At 35.3% G+C, this 22,544-nt stretch overlaps 1 protein-coding gene across 2 annotated transcripts; it reads left to right on the forward strand.

Moving 5' to 3' along the window:
• Positions 1-360: 360 nt before the first annotated feature.
• On the forward strand, positions 361-22,397 carry LOC306875720 (ankyrin repeat domain-containing protein 10-like). 2 transcript variants are annotated; one of them, XM_079426426.1, is made up of 6 exons: positions 361-1,040; positions 2,750-2,902; positions 5,621-5,712; positions 19,410-19,660; positions 19,754-19,852; positions 21,789-22,397. In XM_079426426.1, the coding sequence occupies exons 1-6, from the start codon at positions 849-851 to the stop codon at positions 22,088-22,090; spliced, it is 1,089 nt and encodes a 362-aa protein (XP_079282552.1). In that variant the 5' UTR covers positions 361-848; the 3' UTR covers positions 22,091-22,397. The 2 variants fall into 2 exon arrangements, with proteins under 2 accessions (XP_079282552.1, XP_079282553.1); XM_079426427.1 differs by having other exon boundaries at positions 21,792-22,397.
• Positions 22,398-22,544: the final 147 nt, after the last annotated feature.

Genomic DNA, 22,544 nt, shown 5'->3' on the forward strand with positions numbered 1-22,544 from the left:
TTTTGGAATTTTAAATTATTAGCAATTATGACAAAAAGTAAGTAGTAACTAGTTTGTTCTTTCTTTCTATTAATTCCTTACACTACTAGATAACAGGGAAAATAATATTATTACTGTAACTAGTACTGCCCAACACTAATAACAGTTAAACATCCCAGAGCTAATGAGAGAAGTAGTGCCCCCCCCCCCAACAAAATAGGATAACATCATAACCATGTTGCATAGAATTAGATATAAGGATATTTAAAATATGTATACTTCCTCATCTGACGTTCTTATTTTGTTACTGTTCGCCACGTTCAGATACAGCGTGTGCGCATGCGTGACTCCATCTTCCGGATCCTCGAGGTGTCCGTTTCTGGATTTGTGCTGCGTTTATTCTGTAGTGAGCATGCGCAGCGTCGGTCGAGTTTCACGACTCACTCACGCAACTCACGAGGGATCCGTTTCTGGTTTCGAGGGCCTTTTTGTTTTAGTGGGCATGCGCAGGCTAGATTCAGGTCTGAAATTATCCTTTTCTAATTTTGTGCTGCGTTTATTTTGTAGTAGGCATGCGCAGCTTCAGTCTCCAGTGATCCATTTCGGGATTTGGGGCACGGTCATGTTGTAAGTGGGCATGCGTAGCTCCAGTCCCAGCTGATCCGGTTTGGGTTTTGTAGATTGTTGTGTGCGAAGTTTGGTTCCTTCGGCGCGCGCGCAAGTGTGATGTGCGTCTCGTCTCGCCTCCCTTTGTAGGCGCTTTGTTTGGGCGGTGCACTTAATGAGAGCAGACATCGTTAAGTCCACCATTTTTGTGAGGATTTTTATTTCCACCTATTTTTAAGAGCGAGGGTTTGTGCTTTGCACTAATGTCGGTGGGCCTGGAGTCTGGGTTTTCCAGCGAGGAGGTGCTGAATATCCGCTTCCCTCTTCACCGCGCCTGCAGAGATGGAGATGTGGGCGCGCTGTGCTCGCTCCTCCAGTGCAGCGCAGATCAGATGGCCGTGGAAGACTCTTTCTACGGGTGGACTCCTCTACACTGGGCTGCACACTTCGGCAAGGTACATCATCGCATTCTTTTATGAGCAGCATGTATAATTGTCACCTGGATACTGTGTGCACAAAAATACATACTTGATTAAACCATCATTTGTTCCTCTTCTTAATAAAACCCAATTGCATCTTTCGTTAATCATGCACTGTAAAGTTATTAGTGAATGATACTCAAACCTCATCAGAAGATGATCCAACGTTAGTTGAACGTTGCGCATAAGATTAGTGATGAACTGCAGACAGTTTGGCTTGATCTGTCTTTTTGTTTCATTTTTTTCTTCGCTTTCTTGTTTTAAACAAGCTTGTGATTATTAACCCGTGTTGATTGTAAAATAGCAAAACTAAGACAGGAATTTTACGAGTCCGTTTTCATTATAGATTCTATTAGTAGGCTAACGTTACTCTGGAGAGGACATATTTTTTGGAAAGAAATGCATTTTTTGTGAAATGATGAAATAATTGCAATTTCCAACAGAACTGATATAATACGTCATAAATTAAGTAGGCTAAATGCAACAAATGAGTGTAACATTTTTTTGTGTGTGTGACTTATAGTTAATAACTTTCAGTGATTCAAAGAGTCGAACTGCACGTGCACGTTATCAGTGTTTTCGCAAGTGTAAGTTTGCATGGACACCTGTGGGTGTAGTCTTTCCTCAGGTAATGATGTCGAACTTCAGGTTTCCCTCACTTTCTAAAGAGCTACATTCTCTGTTATGTAGCTGATGTGTTGTATTCTCAGATGTCTTGAGGTTACCCAACCAGATGAAGTATGAGAATCAACAGGCTGATATAAAAACCAACCCCTCCGTTTATTTTTAGAAATGAATTACTGAAAAGGGAAAGCATTTTCTGCATTGCCTTGACTTTCAAAGCTCCACGGGATGCATGCATGTACTTTGGCCTTTCAGACCTAAAGGGAAATTCCTAAGTGTCAGTGTATGATCAACAGGGTTTTAAAATCAAACTTTTTCCAGTTGAATTATAATGTGAATCTGATATGACTTATAAAAAAAGTTATGAGGAAGTCATACATCTCTCTGTTTTGTGCCACTCCCACTTTCTGTCGTTGTTAGCTTTATCTGGATGCATGTAATGTCTTCCAAAGTGTGGGAGTGTCTAGAGAAGAATGGTTTAAGGCACTGTTGACTACATGAATAACAGGAAGAGTTAGTGTGAAATTTGAGATTTTGCAGGAACGATCATCAAGGAATGTTGAAACATAAGAACCATCTTTGATGCACTAAATGCTTCCATTATGTATCAAATACAATTGTTTTATTACCCAAGTACATTAGACCAATAGTTAACCCAGTTGGATGAATAACAGAAGTGTTGTCTAACCCTTTCAGCTGAGAATAAATATTGGACCCTTTTACGGACCGAGAAGACAACATTTAAAGTTATTGATGTAAATCTAGCAAAGTTTTCTGTTTAAAAACGTATGCACATTTCTAACATTCTGTTAGAAGAACAATTGTTAACATTTGCACAATGGCATCTTTCTCTCTTCTGACCAATGTGTAATCAATCTCTCTCTCTCTATTTATATTAAATTGTATTCTGAATAAGCATTCATGTGTTGTATTTTATGTATCAGAATTAGGGCTATATCTGCAATCCTGCTCTGTATATCAATATTGGCATCAGCCACTGAAAAGCCCCTATCAGTTGAGCTCTAAAGGCACTTTTCCCTGTGTCCTCTCCTGTCTCACAGCTGGAGTGTGTAATGCGTCTGGTGCAGGTGGGATGTAGTGTGAACTCTGTGACCTCTCGGTTTGCCCAGACAACTGCTCATATTGCTGCCTTCGGGGGTCATCCTCAGTGCTTGCTCTGGCTGCTGCAGGCAGGAGCTGATATAAACAGACAGGTAAGACATCACTGTGTTATGAGATTATGTATGAGACGCACCTTTTTTGAAGGCAAGCGTGCGGAACTTCTTTATTTACTTGTGAAAGTGAACAAATATGAAGTTATGTGAGAAAACAGAGCAAGAAGTGTTCCAAACAATTGAAGATGGGGAAGAACTTGAAATAATGCAAAGCAGTTGTTTACACAGCTGGCCACATAACTGCTTGGTTCCTTCATGACTGGCTGTTTCGCTGAGTTCATTTACTGTATCATTGTGTCTTCATGTGTGGAGAATATAGAAATCCCCATCAGCTGCGTGTGAGCATATTTCTGATTATTCATGTATTCTCTGCCTCCACCATTCACTGGTATGTTACAGCAGAGAAATGAGATTACTAGGCCATTGTTACATAACCAGTGATGTGTTCTCCAAATATAGACTAGTTTCTCATCCCCGTTGGCTCAGGCAGATCAACATTAATGATTTAAGGGCATCGCCCGTCCCATCGACTGATCTCTTACTCAGCCTTGTCTTGTAATGCTTGGATGAATGTAGCTGGAGTGAAAAGCTGCCGGGCGTCAGTCTGACCCACATTCTTCTCCCGTGAATCAGTGATTCTGCTGAAAGACCTGCCTCATACTCAGCCGCTCCTTTAAGAGTTTACTATAGCTTTCTGTCAGGGTGAAAGGTTCAGCTGGCTGCTCCACCAGCTTCTAAATAAAAGATGATGCTGGGTTGTGACGGAGAGATTGCACTTTCACTTCCAGTAATATGGTGATTGCTGCCATATTCAGCAGTCTGCAGACCCAGTGTTATTGTTGTTATATTTAATTTATTTCAATTTTTCTTATTTTGTTTCTAATTTAGTTAATATGATTAAAAGATGAATATGAGACAAAACTACAGAATGTCATATTTTATTATTAGCCGTTTCAACACATACATGTTTTACCAAATAAAAAGAACAGCACTTTTAGAGTTCATCCCACTCAGTGATGTGAGCATAAGTATTGGGACAGTTGAACAGAAGGCAGATATAAAAGATTAAAAGCTATTATTTAGTTGCAGATCCCTTGCGCACAATCCCAGCAGTGAGTCTGTGACCCATAGACATCACCAGACTCTTGGTCTCATCCTTTGAAATGCTTTTCCCAGCCTTTAATGCAGCCAATTCCAATTGTTGCTTGCTTTGGGGGTTTCTGCCTTTACTCTCCTCTCCAGCTGCTGAAATTCATGTTCAATCAGATTTAAATCTGGAGATTGACTTGGGAAAACTAAGACTTTCCATTTCTTTGCCCTTATAAATTCCTTGACTGAACTGGCTGGGTGTTTTGGGTCATTGTTCTGATGAATTATGAAGCACTTCCCAATGAATCTGGTGGTATTTTCTTGAATATTGGTAGGCAAGATGGTTTTGTACCCTTCCAAATTCATTCTGCTACTGTAATCATACATTAAGTCATCAGTAAAGTTGAGAGGGCCTGTTCCAGAGACAGCCATGCATGCCCATGCCATGACACCACCTCCACCATGCTTTACAGATGAAGCTGTATGCTTGGGATCATTGCAGTTCCCTTCTTTTTTCTCCACACTTTTGCTTTCCCATCACTTAGATAAAGGTTCATCTTTGTCTCATCGGTCCATAAACACAGTTCCAAAACTCTTCTGGCTCACCTTTGTGCTTTTTTGCAAACTCTAATCTTGCCTTTCTATTTTTGGTGCTGGTCAGAGGTTTGCATCTTGCTGTGTAGCATCTGTAATTCTGTGTCAAAGTCTCCTGAGGACAGTAGATTGTCAGAGCATCACCCCAGCTTTCTGGAAGTTGTTGGTGATTTTACAGTTGGTGCTTTTCTCTCAAAGTCATTTCCCTTATCTTCATCCTGGTTTGTGTGTCATCATCGAATGCAAGATTCAGAATACAGAAGTAATGGATATAACTGATACGACACATTCCCTGCTTTTAGTATCTGAAGAATTAATGCAACAGGACCTGTAGAGGGATGAAACTCTATAAGTGCTGAACTTCTTAGCTGGTAAAACATGTATGTGTTGAAACGGCTAATAATAAAATGTGACATTCTGTAGTTTTGTCTCATATTCATCTTTTAATCATATTTGTAAATGTCTTGACTCCACAGCCAACAGAGCAATTTTGTCTTTACTGCTCCAATACTTTTGGAGGGCACTGTATAATTATGCGTGTGTATATATATAGATAGATAGATAGATATAGATATATAGATAGATATATATATATATATAGATATAGATATATCTCTATCATGCATGAATAATACTACTAAGTCACAAAAGCACATACAAATTTAAACTAAAGTGAATTAGCTCAGCTCATAATATTAATAACATAATAATAATTAATGCTTAAATAATACTTTGCAGAATTTACCTTTACCACAAGGTAAGTTTTTTTTGAAATTTTATAAATTTTTCACAATATTACTATTTTATTTGTTTAAATAAATGCAGCCTTTGCGTGCATTACAGATATCTTTCAAAAAACATTAAATGTCGATTTTAAAAGTCTTTATGGAATTGTAATACATTTTGTATCATTCATTGATTCCAAGTTCCATATGAATAAAGACTTTATAATCTATATGTGTATTAAGATTATACTGTAATTTGTGTGACAAAAAAAAAATCTTCAGACAAAATGTCACAATCCTGGCAGTCCTGCTCCCAGCTGGTGCTTTAGATTCTCTGTCTGTTTTGTAGGACTATGTTGGAGAAACCCCCCTCCACAAAGCGGCCCGTGCTGGCAGCATGGACTGCATTAAAACGCTCCTGGTCCAGGGAGCCAAGGCAGAGTAAGTCTTCTCGAACTCTCTCTAACTGTATCTCTCTCTTCCCTTGAATCCATTCAAATGCCCCACTGGTGCTTCATTTAAGAAGGGCTCCATCAAAACCGAAACATTGATTCTCTTGATTATAAGGCTATATATTCCATTTCTTCCACTGCAAGATAATATGGTAAACAAAAAACACTAGTGAATTATAGTGAGACCGTTTTGAACCTTCTCAGATTTCCCTGCCCTTCTCTATAAAAACAAATGAACCCTATTGTCCTGAGTGGTAGAAATCTGACTGCTTTTCAAGCTCACATTTTTACTTAAAACCTGCACGCATGAGTTACAAATAAAAGAATTTCAACTATAATGTTTATTTTCTCTCTATTATGATTTTAACTGCTACATTAAAAACGAGTTTGCGATTTTATGAAGGAAGATTTTGAAGATAAAACATTTTAATAGAATGTCCATTTTTTAATGATACTAGATGACATTTTTATTTAGAAAATATATTAATGGACATTTAAAAAAGGTATCTCCTGAAATAATTTTAGAATTTTTATCATAGTAAGTTGAAAGGCTCTATTTTGCTATTATTGTTATTATATTATGATCTATTTTTTGAATGTTGACTTAAATTGGTAAATTATTGTAAACATTATATTGAAAGGATATTGATTGAGTAATGCAGTTTAATTGTTTTTGCCATGAAAATAGCCATTGCTGCATTAATTAATTAAAGATTTAAGCCATGAAACAATTCTGCTACAATGTGTATCTACAGACAAATGTTGAATGAATGGATGTTTAAGTACAAAAAGTTGTACACTTCTGGATCAAAATAGGCATGTTGTTATTATAATGCTATTATTGCACATTCCCTTATAATGGTTTTAAATGAAGATTTTTTTAAATGTATTTTTAAGTAAATTGGTTCATATTGACAGGGTAACAAAATATTATAAACATTCAATAATTATGTATCGTGAGCTAACAATGAACAGCATTTTTGCAGCAATTATTAATTTTAATTATTTTAAGTTGATGTTCATAATTATGTTATTGTTCAGTGTGAATATTTGTTTGTTGATAGTACATTATGAATAATTATACAGTTTGAAATCTTAATTTAGTACGTATTTAGGTATATGTAAACATTAATCAAAATTTATTACGGAGTGCCCACCTTGTTGGCAGGGGCTGTTTACACTAACTCCACCCACCAATTTGTGATTGGGCTAGTCAACACTACTAAAGGCGATTGTGAAACATCAGTTCCAGTGGTGTAGATGGTAAAGCATGGGCTTTTTACGTGATCGACTCAAGTTCGAACCTGCCTTTTGCTGAACATTTATTTCCCTTTTCAAATCTCACGTCACATCAGAAAGGCATTTATTTTCAATAAAAATTAAGGAAATAGTAAAAAATTTAAAAATAATTTATCGGGTAGTAGGGCTGTGCAATTAATCGCATGTGACTGTCATGCACATCTCATCAGTAAAGCCGATTCTGTGATTTAGTAGTAAATCTCCATCATGTGCTTTCAGATGGAGCGGCATTTAATACACAGAGCCGTAGTTCACTGATAAGCTACACAATATCACGTTTATAATCACAGATGAATCTCATGCGATTATGAACGTGGTTTTTCATAGCTTGAACTACAATGAACTACGGCTCTTGTGTATTAAATGCCGCTCTATCTGAAAGCACGTGATGGAGATTTACTACTAATCACAGAACCGGCTTTACTGATGAGATGCGCATGACAATCGCATGCGATTAATTGCACAGCCCTATCAGGTAGGGTTAGGGTAGGTGTAGCGAGGGATTTATTGTGCCAGTAATGTGGCATCCATTTAATAATTTGAATTAAAATGATAATTTACACTCAATACATTATTGCTTACTGTTTTATAATGTTCTACAATACTGTAAATAGCATCTATCGCTATTTACACTTAGTGCAAATAGCTGCTGCCAATTAATGAATGCTGTTCTTGTATTATTCATTGTTAGATCATGAAACCTAATGCATTGACCGATGTTAACTAATTAACCCCTAGATTCAGTGTTGAACTTGTGTTCTTTTTGTCATCCAAGTTAAAAATGTGATTTTGAAATACACTCAATAATACACTCAATCCATTTTGAAATGTATTTTGATGGAGCTCTTCTGAAATCTGTGACCAGATTTGGTTTTACTGGCTTAATTGTGCCTAAATGTGAAATGTATTCTGAATTCAGTAATTTGATCATCTCTATCATGTCTTCTATAATCCCCTGTGAAGTGCGGAGGTAATATCCTTTTTGTTTCCTTCACTTTTTGATTTTAAATGTGTTACCGTTTCAAGGTTGTGAGCTGTTGCACATTTCGTCATAGCTCAAAAGCAAACAACAACTAGTGCTATTTTAAATTGTCCTTGGTTGCTAAGGTTTTTCCTTGTTTGGAGATAAGATGAAATGAAGTGTGAGAGACCCCATGGTTTTCTGGGGGAGATTGAGCTCCATTCAAAATGTCTCTGCAATGTCATTTTATGGCTATTAATAATATTTTTATAGCATTTTTTTTAAATGTTCTAAGTTATTTCTAGCATTCTAAAGCTGTATTCTAGCAAAACATTATTCTGTCTGAAGTTGAACAAAAAAAATGCAAGAACACACATGAACAGCTCTGTTTGATTTTTAAGTTATGCAAATAGAAAAACAAGGCAAATAGTAGCCACATAGTGTTCATCAAATGCCGGGGTGTCTAGTCCTGCTCCTAAAGGGCCACTTTCCAGCAGACTTTAATTTATGTCTGCCAAACACACCTGACTGAAAGTTTTTGATAATCTTGAAAACCTTGAGCTGCTTCATTTGTGTTTGGTTAAATTTGAGCTAAACTCTGTTGAAAACTAGCCCTTAAAGGGATAGTTCACCTTCAGTTGCTGGTCCCCATTGTCTTCCATAGTCTGGAAAAAAAATATATATATATATGCAAGTCAATAGGGACCAGCAACTGAAAGTGAACTATCCCTTTAAGGAGCAGTATTGAAAACCCCTGACTGCCATATGCATGTGTAGATCCACTTGCCCACATTTAGATTTAGGCTGGTATTGCTATCGGTTGACCTGCTAACACAGATTTTGTAATAAAACATGCTACTGACTTTGCAGAGTGATTCTAATGGAAGCTCATGCATTATTAATGCTGATTATTTTGCCAACAGTTCTCCAGGGTGTTGCAACAAGGCATAACTGTACAAGTGTAAGCTCCTGTGTGTTGCGAGTTGTCAGCACACACATACAGTGGTGCAGGATTGTTCTTGTTGCTCATTCTGGAGAAATGACTTTCACCATTTCATATCTCTTGACAATGAGAAATGCCACTTGGGAATTTGAGGAAATGGAAATTATCTGATGTTCCACAGAAACACCAACCACTTCCATTAGTGACTAAAACACTATTGAATACATCAATTTGTATAATTTAAAATGTAATTACTAATTCATGTGTTTTTTTATGGTTTTTAAATGTATCTTCTATGCTTACCCATCAGTTGACTGAGGGTTTGTTTGAGGTCAAACAAAGTCCTGCTTTGGAAATCCGAGGTCTGATGTGTTTTGTGGAACAGCAGGTACAGTGATGGGCTTGCTAGTGTTTCTTCCAGGATTTTGGTCTGAAGAACACAAGCCTGATGAACGCACTGCAACTACAAATTCACCCCGCAGATGATGTTCTCCTCTTTTGAAAGCCATATGGTTGTGGTCGGCACAACAAACATGAATATCATTTGTAATGCCTTTAATTAAAACCGGTGACACTTTACAATAAACTTTAAGTTAACATTAGTTGCATTTTGTATCTTGAACCAAAAAAATTATTGTTAGATTAATTTATTCATCTATGTTAATGATAATTTATACATTTAGTATTGTTTGTTCATGTGTGTCCTGAACAAGGTTGCAAAGGGGAGGAAAATCTCTGGTAAATTTCCAGAAACTTTCCAAAAATTACCAGAAGATTCCAAAGAAAAAATCCTGGAAAGTTTCCAAAATTCCTGTAATATTTCTGAAATTGACTGGAAATTTTCCACCTTTTTGCAACCCAAGTCCTGAATACATAAACATCAATGTATGCAACTTAAAATGTTAAAAATTGTGCTTGTATATTAATTATCATTCACATTGATTAATAAATGCTGTTCTTTCATTGTCAGTTCAGGATACCTAATTCATTAATGTTAACAAATTGAATCTTATTATAAAATTAGATAATTGCTACATTTATATAAAAAAAGAACAATTACAGTTATGTGCAAAATGTACAGCATATAAAAGACTAGAAGTCTGCATTCTGTAATTGTCATGTGGTAGTTTATTTTACAGTACACAAAAATACGCAGCAACTGTTTGGCTGAATTGTGCACTTAACAAAATTTCATTAAAAAATTGAGAAAAAAAAAACAATGTAAACCCACTTCTGCATTCAAGAAATTCCTAAGTTTAAGGATAGCACAAATTTTAGCAGTTGATATTATTCTTAGTATAACATTTTTTTTATTCCAATTGGCATGGCGATTAACATTTTTACTTGTGTATGTTTTTTTTTTTTTTGTGTGATTTAACTGGTATTTGATTTGAAAAGGTTATGGCCTTGTGTTAAGGAAGAAGAGAGAAACCCTCAAACAAGAGTTTCAGACTACCAAAGACAAATAGGCACCAGAGAGGAAAAAAAAATCTCCTCAAAATCTTAAAGGACGCTGTGGTCAAACACCTATGCATCCCAGTGGTACTATACCTACCTACTATCTAAAATAGGCCTATATATGAAGGTGTTTCATATTTTAATTCATAACCTTGTATTTTCAGAACTAAATCTGTGATGCAAGTAATCTTATGATTGACAAACATTGTTTTTCTTTATCCATGAGTAACATGTGGCATTCAAAATTACAAAGGAGAATCATTTTGGTCTTGGGGAACCAGGGGTTGTTTTTAAATGTTCATTCTCTATTAGAGCATGTTGTGTTTATTGCCTTATTGGAAATGCTTTTGAGATAATGATGAAATGTGCATTTAGCAACCACCCAAATAGGATTGTTGATGTTTGTTTTTATGGCAGTAGTAGTAGTGGCACTGAAGCCCCAGTCAGTATAAAAGCCGATGACAGCTACAGTGTGTCAGATTTATTCATGCAAAGCAGAAGAGACGTTTTAAAATAAGGATTTTATAATATAGGCCTAGTTAGGAGATTGAGAGGAGCGAGGGTTTTGGGTTTTTATTTTATATTTTAAAAATGTATTTCAACGTTTGCTTTGATTCCTAGAAAAAAATGATTCTTCCTCTATTAAAAATTATTACTTTTTTTTTTTTTTTTTTTTTTTAAATGACTAAATAAAAATACCAATAGTTAGAAATGACTGATAGCTATTTTCTTTCCCATATTACAAAATCTGGAACTTCAGCTAACAGGATTTAAAATGAGTTTGTTTTATCCTTCCCATCAATGGCATAGCACACAAACATCACAATAGTCCTGTTCACAAAATTACCAATATGATACATGCAAATTTAGAAGTATCCTTAGTAGAGAAGAAGTAATGATTTTTTTTTGTTTGTTTTTTTTTTTCTCCTCCAAGACCTGCATGGGGAAAAAATACAAAACTGGATGTTTTATCTGTTTCCTCCCGACATATGTCTAGTGTTTACTTTAATTGATTTCTTGAGATCTGAATCCAGCTGATCCTTCTCCTTATAGGAACACGTCAGCCACCAATGAAAATATTCTCTGGATGCTTGACAGTAGCACCATATTCCTACCTTAGAGCACCATTTCATTGTGATGTCCAGAAATGATATTCCTTCAAGATCTATTGGACTGAAACTGAAATAATGTGAATAGCATGGAGAAGTATTGCCCTAATGTATTCCCAGCAGACTAGAACTAGATTAAAAAAAAAGGTTTCTATTCAGCTTAATGTTTTAAATGCCTTCTGTAAATTTCCTGAAGAAATGAAGAAAGTGAGAACGGACCCCTTTTGAATCCTGAATGCCTAGGAATCAGATTCACAGTCATCAGTTGTATCCATGTTTTTCTTTTTCCTATTGGATATCTCCAGACAGACTCATTCTTGTTCATGGCTTAATGGAAAGATTTCCCATGTCTTAACTTGATGGATGGACACACTACATCCAGTCTCTCGCTGAAATCTTGATTCTTTCTTCACTGAAATGTCTATCTTCACCAAACATGTCCACTCTTCGTTGTCTACAAATAGCCAAGTCCTTCGAAGAAATGTGCTTGGTCATGTTTTCTTTCTTCTGTTCCCTCTCTTTCTGTGATGCAGAAAGTTTTGCCTTCCCTTGTCCTTTAAAACCTCAGGGTCTCATGTTGATTTAACATAAACCTCAATCAATTCACTTTGTTCAGCGTCTAATGCTCTTTACCAGTGATGTACACAGCTTCAAGTGTACATTTTGTCTTTCTTTATTACCTATCTGGAGATATTTCAGATAAAACATCCAGTTGAAATTACCAGATTTCGACCCAATGCCCTTTATAAATTATTTAAATGTCCTTAATGTAGTGTGAATTTAACTTAAGGAACTGAACTTATTTAACTCCATGTAAATTTAACCCATTTAAGCACCAAAAGTATGATGTGCTTTAATAAGAATATGATGCCTACAGACTTAACTCTTACATGTTGAGTCGTCTATCTCATGGAGACGACACAAGTCTAGCTGAAGCAAATGCAGTTGCTTTTTATCATTTCTTGGGTGGAAAATAATCTGTTTACAGTTTACTATTAACCATTTAAAAACTTTGATCAACTTTATCATTTTGATTACATTTTTTATTTTATTTTTTTTCATCATTCTCCCAAAGCCCTCGATCCAAAAGTCTGTCAGGAAAAGTGTGGTTCAGGTAGCATAATAGTAAAGGAGAACAGGGTAAAGCATAGGCTTAAATATCATCAGGGTTTGCATTACTAGATCTGAATCATATGAATACTAGTATTTTGTTTTAACCTGTCTGCATCTTTTATTCTGAGACTTTGTTCATAGAGAAAAAACTGTTTGTATTTACACTGTCGCCTGTAGAATTTACCCTCTGATATATGATTACCCTATGATAAAACATGTTCTTTTATGAATCATCTGTCACCTTTGTCCTTATGAAAGTGGCATGATGACAAAAGAAATGGAGATTGCATTTTGTTAACTGTTACGGCAAAATTCTAGAGAACATCTACACATCTCAATGTTTTTGCAGCTATTGAATTCGAAATGACTTGACTTTTTCAAGTAATCCTAGAAAAGGGGGAGAGCATTCCAAATAGACACTGCTGACTCACTCCAAGTTCCCTCAACGAAACTGCAGTGTTGTGGCATTAGGAGTGTTCTCACTATCGCTCCCTTCAGTATCAACACTCTGGCAAACTGTTGAGGTATTTCATGCGGTGATTGGTTTTACTGATAGGACATTTTGTACCTAGAACTTTCAAAAGACAAAGTTTTTTGTTTGTTTTTTTAATTTTTAGATATAGTTTTTGTTTTGACCTGCATGCTTTGCTTAATTGTGCCCTTAAATCAATGCAGTTGATGTATATTAATTTACTTTTTAATTTTAATGTTTTTTTTTGTAGACTAACCATAGGACGTATCTGTACTTCAGGTCTAATCAGTCCCTTCTTAGTCTCGTCCAGAGTAAGCATGGTTTGAAGCTCAGGAAGTTATGCGTTAGGGCTCAATCAATGGAAACGAAATTATGAAGTGAATATAGTGTAGCAAAGCATATCAGGAATGAAGAAACAAAATGAATGCTTCCGTTTCAATATTTAAATAAAAATTTCACTCATTTGCCAAAGTGAAATTGTTATGTATTGATAGGATATTTGTTCACACAGTATTGAACAATGAAATTACCTTGGAAACAGTGGCAAACCTGGCAGGTCCAATATAGACGTATCTGACTTTCAATGCAAGAATATTGTCCAGATTTCAAAACAGGCAAACTTAAAGGGATGGTTAATCCAAATATACAATTTGTCATCAATAACCCACCATGTCCTTCCAAACCTATTTGACTTTTGTTCATCTTCGAAACACAAATGCAGCTATTTTATCTGAGATATTTCTGTCCCACCATTGAAAGTCAATTCCACCAAAACATTTAATGCTTTAAAAAGGTCCAAGTTTTCTGGAAAAAAAAACACATTTGCTTTATTTGATTAACAGATTCCATTTACTCAATTATAGACATTGATCAATGCACATACATAAAGAACATTCAATATGGTAAACGTAAGCTCAACCGTACATACTTGATGCATGAGAATAAAGCTTGTGCGTCAAGCAAGCACATTTGAGCTTCTGTTTCCCATGTCATTTGATGAACTATGCATGTGTGTTGAGCTTGAGCATCAGCCTTTTGAACTAATGCACTTTTAATGGAGGGACAGAAAAATCTCAGGTTTCATTAAGATGTCATCATTTGTGTTTCAAAAATAAACAAAAGGTTTGTAACATGAGGGTGAAGCATTTTTGAGTGAACTAACCAATGTGACTTCAATTCCATAGTTTTAAATAAAAATTAATGCCATAAAAGTAGCTGCATTTGCAATGTCATATTAATGCTTTTTTTATTATTAATTTTTCGTGAAAAAAAAATTAATTGTGTGAATATATTTGTGATTCCAGTTCAGACGTTTATCAAAATGCCATTTAAAATTAAGGAGATTAATGAGAAGGATGAGAAGAATCATTAGGCTATATATATATATATATATATATATATATATATATATATATATATATATATATATATATATATATATATATATATATATATATATATATATATATATATATATATATATATATATATATATATATATATATATATATATATATAAATAATGTTTGTCTATACAGGGGTAAACTGAAGCAATTTATGAAGAACTACAAAAATAACAACTTAATAATTTCTAATTAATGCATCAACTTACCCCAAAACACAAATATTTATTAATTTAGTTAAAACATTGGGAATGACTAACGTGCGTATCTATTTAGCAATAGGATGTAAGCATGTATCTAAATCAAAATAAAGTCTTTGGACTTGGTACAGTCTTTGTAAATAAATAAGTTTCGTATTGTCAGTTAAAACGGTTGAATTGCACAGATGCAAATTCTGTAACATATAAACACAAGGCTGAAAGATAATCACTCTCAAAGATGATAAATAGGCAAGTGGAAAAATTTCTGAGTAGAGAAGCAGTTAGGAATTGAAGTCTGTGTAAAGCAATATTAAATGTTTTGAGTTTATCACAACAGAAAATATATTAAACACCCAGCCAAATGTGAATGATGAAAAAACGCCATGTAAATAATTTTAAGTTGTCAAAATCTTGAAAAAATAAACAGTCTCTGCTCTCAAACGCTGGGGGCATGTCTGCTGGAGGCGCTGTCAAATACCGGTACAACCTGGCTGCCAACTGTTTTGTAAGTTATAGCAACCAGGTAATATGTATTTACGTGACAAAGGCATGGCTAGCTAGCAAACTGTAGCCAGTGTGTTTGCTAAGTCCGTGGTTTTGTCGCGGAATTGGGTTACTTTAATACTGTTGCCGTGGGTTGTTTTTCATGTCCGCGGGTGGAAGCGACAGCAATAACGTGATATTATTTAGCCCCTGGAATGGAACCCCGCCAAAAAAAAGTGTGTTTTATCCCCCTGAACGTGATTTTTACCAGGGGACCCCCATCTAAATGTTGGGCTAGTTTTTAGTAGCAATTGGGCGGGGTTTGTTACGAAAACTTGGCCGTTACGCTAATGAACTCGCGATTGAGCGGGCGAACCACTGATACTAACGCGCTAAGTTACGAAACTAGACTCGAACTCCACATTTCAGTACCACAGAGCTTTTGTAACGTGTTTTTATTACACGGACTTAAAGCGTGCTGTTTAGGCTAATGCAACATCTTAAAAAACGAACAAAACGCGCTTCTCTTGACAGCAGTTTACCAAAAAAAATTCTACATTCTGTATACACTGATCTATAATAGAGAATTATATTATTATGTATAGATCAGTGGTACACAAACAGAATGATGTTAACTCATAGGATTCTGACAACTTTGCAAAGGTGTATGCGACTATATAGCTAAAATATAAAATGTCTCAAGTTATGTATATTTATTTTGCTTTTTTAATTATGACTCTTCTAATTGAATTTCTAATAATAATGAGAATTAAGAATCAAATGTTTAACTCAAGTAGCAGCAACTAAATATAAATCAAGGTAAATTAATAACAGCATGGGTTTTCCTGTTCATGTATCTTTAACGTTTACATAAACTGAAATGATCTGATTAAAGGTGCTAGAAATCTGATCTAACTCTGTGGACAATGTATAAACAAAACAGTTTTCAGTAAATCTGGCATTCTAAATTCAACTGGCATAGTAGTTTCAGACATCTAATATCAGGAACATTACACATGTGCAAGAATATTACATAGACGCATATTGTTACTGATATTTTGAGTAATATATTATCTGTAATATTCACAATTATCGAGTTGTTTGCTGCTGTAATTGCAAAAAAAAAAAAAACTTTTTCATTAGATCCCTAATACAAACTTAATTTATCATTCATTTAAGTAATGTTTACCAAGAATTGTTGCTAGAAATAGAGTTGTAATATAATTTAAATACCTATTAGTGTTATCGGTACAGATTTAAAACCTATACATTTCATAAACCATACAGCAAATGAAACAAGGAACAAATTTATCTTAATCTTATATATATATATGTTCCTTGTTTCATTTGCTGTATGGTTTATGAAATGTATAGGTTTTAAATCTGTACCGATAACACTAATAGGTATTTAAATTATATTACAACTCTATTTCTAGCAACAATTGTTTTTTTTTTTTTTTTTTTTTTTTTTCTCCTGTGTATAAAACAGAAATGTAACAGTGGATAGACTGTTAATCAATTGTCCATATGATCATTGTGTTTGTTTTGATAATGATTTCAGATTTCTTGCACCTAAAAGGATCATTTTCAATTGAGACCTGCCAGGATGGACACGTATTTGAAGTGTTTGTTACAAATGTTGTTTTGACATCATTACGTCCGAGAAGCATTCATATTTTTCTTCAGATTTGGGTAGGAATAAGTGGGGAGGGTCTGTTCAATGAAAAATGTTTTTTACTTTATTTGCTGGAAATTGTATTATTTTTAGATGTTTGATTTTAAACATGTTTTATGTGTTGGAATGAATGTGTGTATGGACTGTGATCTAGTTAGAGATTCAAAAAAACATGTCTGAATGATTATTGTGATTTATATATTTTTTAAATAACGAATCCATGAATGAACAAACAGTTTCCTAAAACCACAAGCAAACCCCTTACTTGATGAATGTCACTCAGTGGTAGCGCATACAGGAAATATGTTCAATTGCATAGTGTATTTAATGATTGTTACAGAATAATGATTGGCGTATGTAGCTAACACACATTTCACAGATTCAGATTCATGAAACTGAAATGTAGGCTTTGAGTGACTGCCAGCATTGTTCTTCCTCTTTCCAATCAGAATTTCAAGGTTTTGCACCCAAGTTATGTCCTCGCAGTGAATTGCTTGTATCTTTGGCACTTAGTGCTATTGATGTCATTTAGCAATGTGTAAAAGTTCTTGGACCGTTCCAGAGGCACATCAAGAGTGCACATTTTCAGACTCTTCCTAATTAAACACAATTCAACTCATTAGTAGAGACTTCAAGCAAAGATTCTCTGCATCTGAATTTCTTCCCTACTATCATTGTTTTCATAAAACAGTAGGCAAAATATTCATGATAACCTACTCTGATGTGCACATCTGATAGACACTTTACTGTCCCATGAGGCCACATGAGGTAATTGTAACTGATGCTGTGAGTCACGTGACAACATGGCAGATTCAGTATGTCTGCATTTCATTCATCCGAGACGCATTCAGACTATATTAATATAAAACATGCTTTTAGAGCATCTAGTATCTCAGACAAATATGGGATTTGATACGTGCTTATTATGGGAAGATTTCAACCTCTGCAGCTCCAATTTGGAGACCGGCAACTTGGAGTATATTTCTTGATAACCAATCACATTATAGCTTAATTTTAAGCATACACACTAACTTGAAGATTAGTTGACAGGCAGATTTAGAGAAACACTGACTTGCTGTTCTGTTCTGCATTGGATTCCGTAATATTTTCTTAATTAATTTCATTAATATTTTCTTAATGGACCTGTTGGACTGTGAAATGATGTGTAGTTGGTATAAATTGCTCTTATTAACCCCAGTCAATTTGAATTGCAGTTGGTATAGAATAGTGTTAGTTCAAACAAATCACGTTCAGTTTTTGATGTTACATGTAATAAGAGTGGTGCAAAAGCTGGCAGTACCTTAAAACCCATACAGATACATTTGTTATAACAGAGAACATAGCACAAATGTAAAAAACTACTCAACACATTATTGTCTGTTAGAAATTCTTTTGGATTGTCTGAGATTAGTGTGTGTATTTATTGTATCGTGCTGCCAAGAGTCACATTTCTGTATTCTCACTGCATTCAGGATAGAAGTGTTAGTAGGAGCTCCAGGGGTAAGTGTAAACTGTTATTTTGCCCTAGATTTTGTTCATTCATGTATTCGGTTTTCTTCACTGCAATAGAAAATGACTGTTGATGGCAAATACACACTCTCAATCCTTTTGTGATTTCATGTCAGATTAAACCGGTGTGCATCTCACATGACCCATCAGTGCTTTATGGTATCAACGTTCACCATTTGATAAAATCCTTCCCTGAAAGAAGCCAGGATGCTGTTCTATTTCACCTCCTCTACTTTTTTTTTTTTATCTTTGAGTGTTTAATAAAGAAGAATTTCCTGATCAGGTCTTGCTTTGCCTTGTCTCTTCTAAGCTGTCCTCTTTCAACCATGAAAATGAAGATTCAGCCAGCATAAAACCTATTGAGGATATGAGCCTCTCTTCACAAAAAAGGAAAAAAAATCAGAAGATCGGCGTGATGTTTTTCTTCATCTCACAGCTGTGGTCAGGCCACTCTTATTCCAGATTGAAGAAGTCCTGTTTGAACATCTGCATTCTTCTATCTACAGTTATTGGCTTCTTATTGCCACTGCTTTACCATGTTTATTCTGGTGTGACACTTTTAGATTTCAACTAATAGCATTATTTCACTTTAAAAATATGAAATGTTTTTTTATTAAATGAATCATCTACCCAGTTCATCTGTTGAATTGAAGAGAATTCCAGGAAAAGTCATTTGGCAGTGCCAAACCACTTCTCGTTTGCCAGTCAATATTGCCACTGGCACATATTTACCATTGACTGGTGTAATGGAAATGTCTTTTATTCTTCATATCATGTTCTTTGTGTGTGCTTTATTTTTTTCATTTTCTATTGCAGTCAAGACTTCACAACATTCTAAATGTCTTTAAATGGATGTGCAATTATTTATCCAGTTTTTTTTTTTACTGGATAAAAAATTTTGAAATGAAAATTTTGATTTTCATTTAAAACAAATTCAAAAATAACTTGGTTTGAAATACAGAAAGGGAAGTGTATATGTGTATGTATGTGTGTGTATGAGTGGTTTACAAACATTTACCTTAGACCAGCAGTGTTAATGCACTAATTTTATCATTGCGCAGCATGAGGAACGCTAGTGGACTGACCGCTGCTGACCTAGCCCATGCCCAGGGCTTTCAAGAGTGCACCCACCTGCTTTCTGGTGCCCAGAACCAGCAGCTCAGTCAGCTTAACGGGTTCTCAGCCAATGGTTCTGTGTGCTTTGGGGACCGCAAGCTAATCCAAGAGCGTGGCATCCTTCATGGGGTTCCCAGCCGAAAAAGGTCTCTTGATTGCATGGAGTCTAATCTAATTAAAAAGGCCAGAACAGATGGTACGTCTTGACTGAATGTTTAAAGTTTGACTTTAAAGACATTTGTATGATAAAATTGGGTCGTCACTTGCTAACGTGAAGGTGTCATTGCAGATCTTGGTTATCAGCCGATGAATGGAGTAAACGGATCCAGCGGAGGGGACCAGATGGAGAACATGCACATGGAGTTTGGCCAAGCGCTGAGTACCCCAGGTGGGAACAGACTCCTAAATGGATGCTTGCCTTTGGGGTCCAATGGCTACATCAGTCCAGAGCAGGACCGGGGGGTTCGAATGGAGAGCTCGTCCTCTCCAGTCCACAAAGAGTCAGAGATCTTCACCGTGACCTCCATGCAGATACCATGCCGTTGCACCAACTCCTATGCCTATTTGTAGGAGCATTTGCCTTGGCTTCATTTAAGCTCCTTTGGAGACGTGTCTGGAAGGGAAAATAATTTAATTTGGCACACATCATATGTATAAAACATCTGATCATAAATTGCTCACACCACCCCGTCCCTTTAACTTTTGGTGGTATGCCCTTTGTTTTAAACTAAAATGGAGAAGTTGAGTGGTAGAAGCAAATGTTGAGTTTTGTTTTGCACAATAACTTCCCTGAACACCATTTTATCTTTTTAATTTTGATTTTGGTGCTTTCCAAAAGCAATTAAATGCTTTTTTCCTTCTCTAAAGTACCTGCATGATGTTATGAGGCTGTTTTTATGCCCTGAAATCTATACTTGGAAAGTATGTCTTAGTATGACACTGATTTCACAGCTTTTCCTGTGAATTGTATTTGCCCCGCCAAATTCCTGACCTTGAGTTTTGTAACATAGTTGGATTTTGGTTTAGGCTGTTGGTTAATACTTTTGATATGAGTAGCCCATATTATGTTCCTGTTAAGTAGCAAAAAAAAAAATTCCAGGTTAATGCTTTTTTTAATATATATATATTTCCATGTTGAAAATATAAGATATTGTGCATTTTATTTTCCTTTATTTTATTTCTTCAACATATAATTATCTTGTTCTGCCAAAGCATATCTTATCATGAATGTATAAAGTACATCTACAGACCTTTCATACGTGTGTTCTTGTAAGGAAGTCTAGGTGCTATTCAGTCACTTCTTTAACCTTTTTGACTATATTGGGTTGTAGTTGTTTTTCTCTCTGTTGCTGTTATTGCAAAGTCTGTTGAAGAGGGTCTCTTGTTAGATTTATTGTATTTGCAGTCTCAAGTTTTTATCAGTCAGGAGGTTATTATATGAGGGTAATAGTCATTTTCTTTCCAGCTAATATTTTGCATAGGATTTTATATGTAGTGTAGAAAATATTTGCCAAACTGATTATGAGAGGTATGAATTGAGACAAAGGTGATTCTTTAAATGCATTGTACTTTCTATAAATTCATATAAAAATTGTAATTTCACTCAGAAAAAATGGCAGAGATTTTGCACTGCATATAGAATAACGCATGATTGCCGATTCAGAATTAAAAGGGACATCTTTCTGTAAGTGCTCATTTAAACACCGGCTGTGTGACACATAGAAATATTGTTCATGTAAAGTAACAGGATGCTAAAATGGATATAAATGTAATTTCTATACTCATTAAATGTTCTCATTTAAAACTCAACACTGACTCTTGAATTTATACATATGAATAGTTTGTAAGAACATATTAGCAAAACAGAAACCACTTGCAAGTGTTCATTTGATTGTTTTTGTTGATAATACGGCACACATGTATCATCTATTGGTTTGCGCTTTCAGTAACCTCTGAACTAGTTTGCTGCCTCCACATATAACATAAATGAGATTAAGAGTTAAGCCCTGTTATTTAAATCAAAGTAATATTAATGCATAAGGCAAAATGTTGAATGTCGAAGCTAATGTAGGGCAGTGTGCCAGTGCTATGTTTTTGTAGAGTTAAGCAATATCGTGGCTTGAAGCAGGACTTTAATCTCAAGTTCAAATGTTCAGATATAATCGCGTTATGTAAACCGAACTGGATGGGTGATTTTATGGCCAAAAATTTATATGAACAATGTAGACCTGTTGGTAATTATTGTGCAAAACAAAAGACATTCAGTTAAGAATCAACCTTAATCTTTCTTTAATGAATTATAATTCATGTGTTCTCTTTGACAGCAGGACTCCCATTAAACGGACATTGCCATCCTGTGCAGCACCTCAATGGAGGTGACCTGATGCATGAGAACGTAAATGGAAATAAAACCGAGGTTGAGAGTGGTGATCATATTGGGAATGTGGGTGTCTCCTCACATCCTAGTTGCTTTGACCTTAATTTTGGGCATCATAATGGCTTTGGAGATACGGCTGAGAACATGGAGGACGCCAGCAGTCAGATAGAGCACCGCAAGTCAGTCAGTGTAGAGGAGCAGTATGACCACATCACCTTCAACACCATGCACCTCTACCATGGGTGTTAGGACGTCCCGTCCAGACTCATATGCTTTTTATATATCCATATAGAATGTGCTGAATTGCTTTAAGTCCATGTCCTTTTAAATGGACACTGTATTTGTATTTGTGTTGTTTAAAAAAGTGCAATTTTTTCTAATTTTGGTCATTTAAGTAAGTTTGCAGAATCCGGAGCCTGTTCATTTTTATGAATTATTTGTAAGGACATTTATTGTATTAATTGTGCCTACATATAAAATATAATTGTTTATTGACATCTCTTTCTTACATAGTAGTTAGAACTGTGTGTGAATAAAATGGTTGATGAATTGACTGAAACATTTGTATGGTGTACTAAATCACAACCTCCACCTTATTTGTGTTTGTGACTCAGGACCACAAAACCAGTCATAAGGGTCAATTTTGTTTTTTGGGATTTATGCATCACCTGAAACCCGAATAAACAAGCTTTCCATTGATGTA

Source organism: Barbus barbus, assembly GCF_936440315.1.
Source record: "Barbus barbus genome assembly, chromosome: 10".
Classification (NCBI taxonomy): Eukaryota; Metazoa; Chordata; class Actinopteri; order Cypriniformes; family Cyprinidae; genus Barbus; species Barbus barbus.

What these genes read in the sequence shown, in the direction of transcription:
- LOC306875720 (XM_079426426.1), top strand. Translation starts at nt 849, where the DNA reads ATGTCGGTGGGCCTGGAGTCTGGGTTTTCCAGCGAGGAGGTGCTGAAT. An exon ending in GGGCTGCACACTTCGGCAAG is followed by an intron (nt 1,041 to 2,749) that starts GTACATCATCGC and finishes CCTGTCTCACAG; the next exon opens with CTGGAGTGTGTAATGCGTCT. An exon ending in CCAAGCGCTGAGTACCCCAG is followed by an intron (nt 19,853 to 21,788) that starts GTGGGAACAGAC and finishes TCTCTTTGACAG; the next exon opens with CAGGACTCCCATTAAACGGA.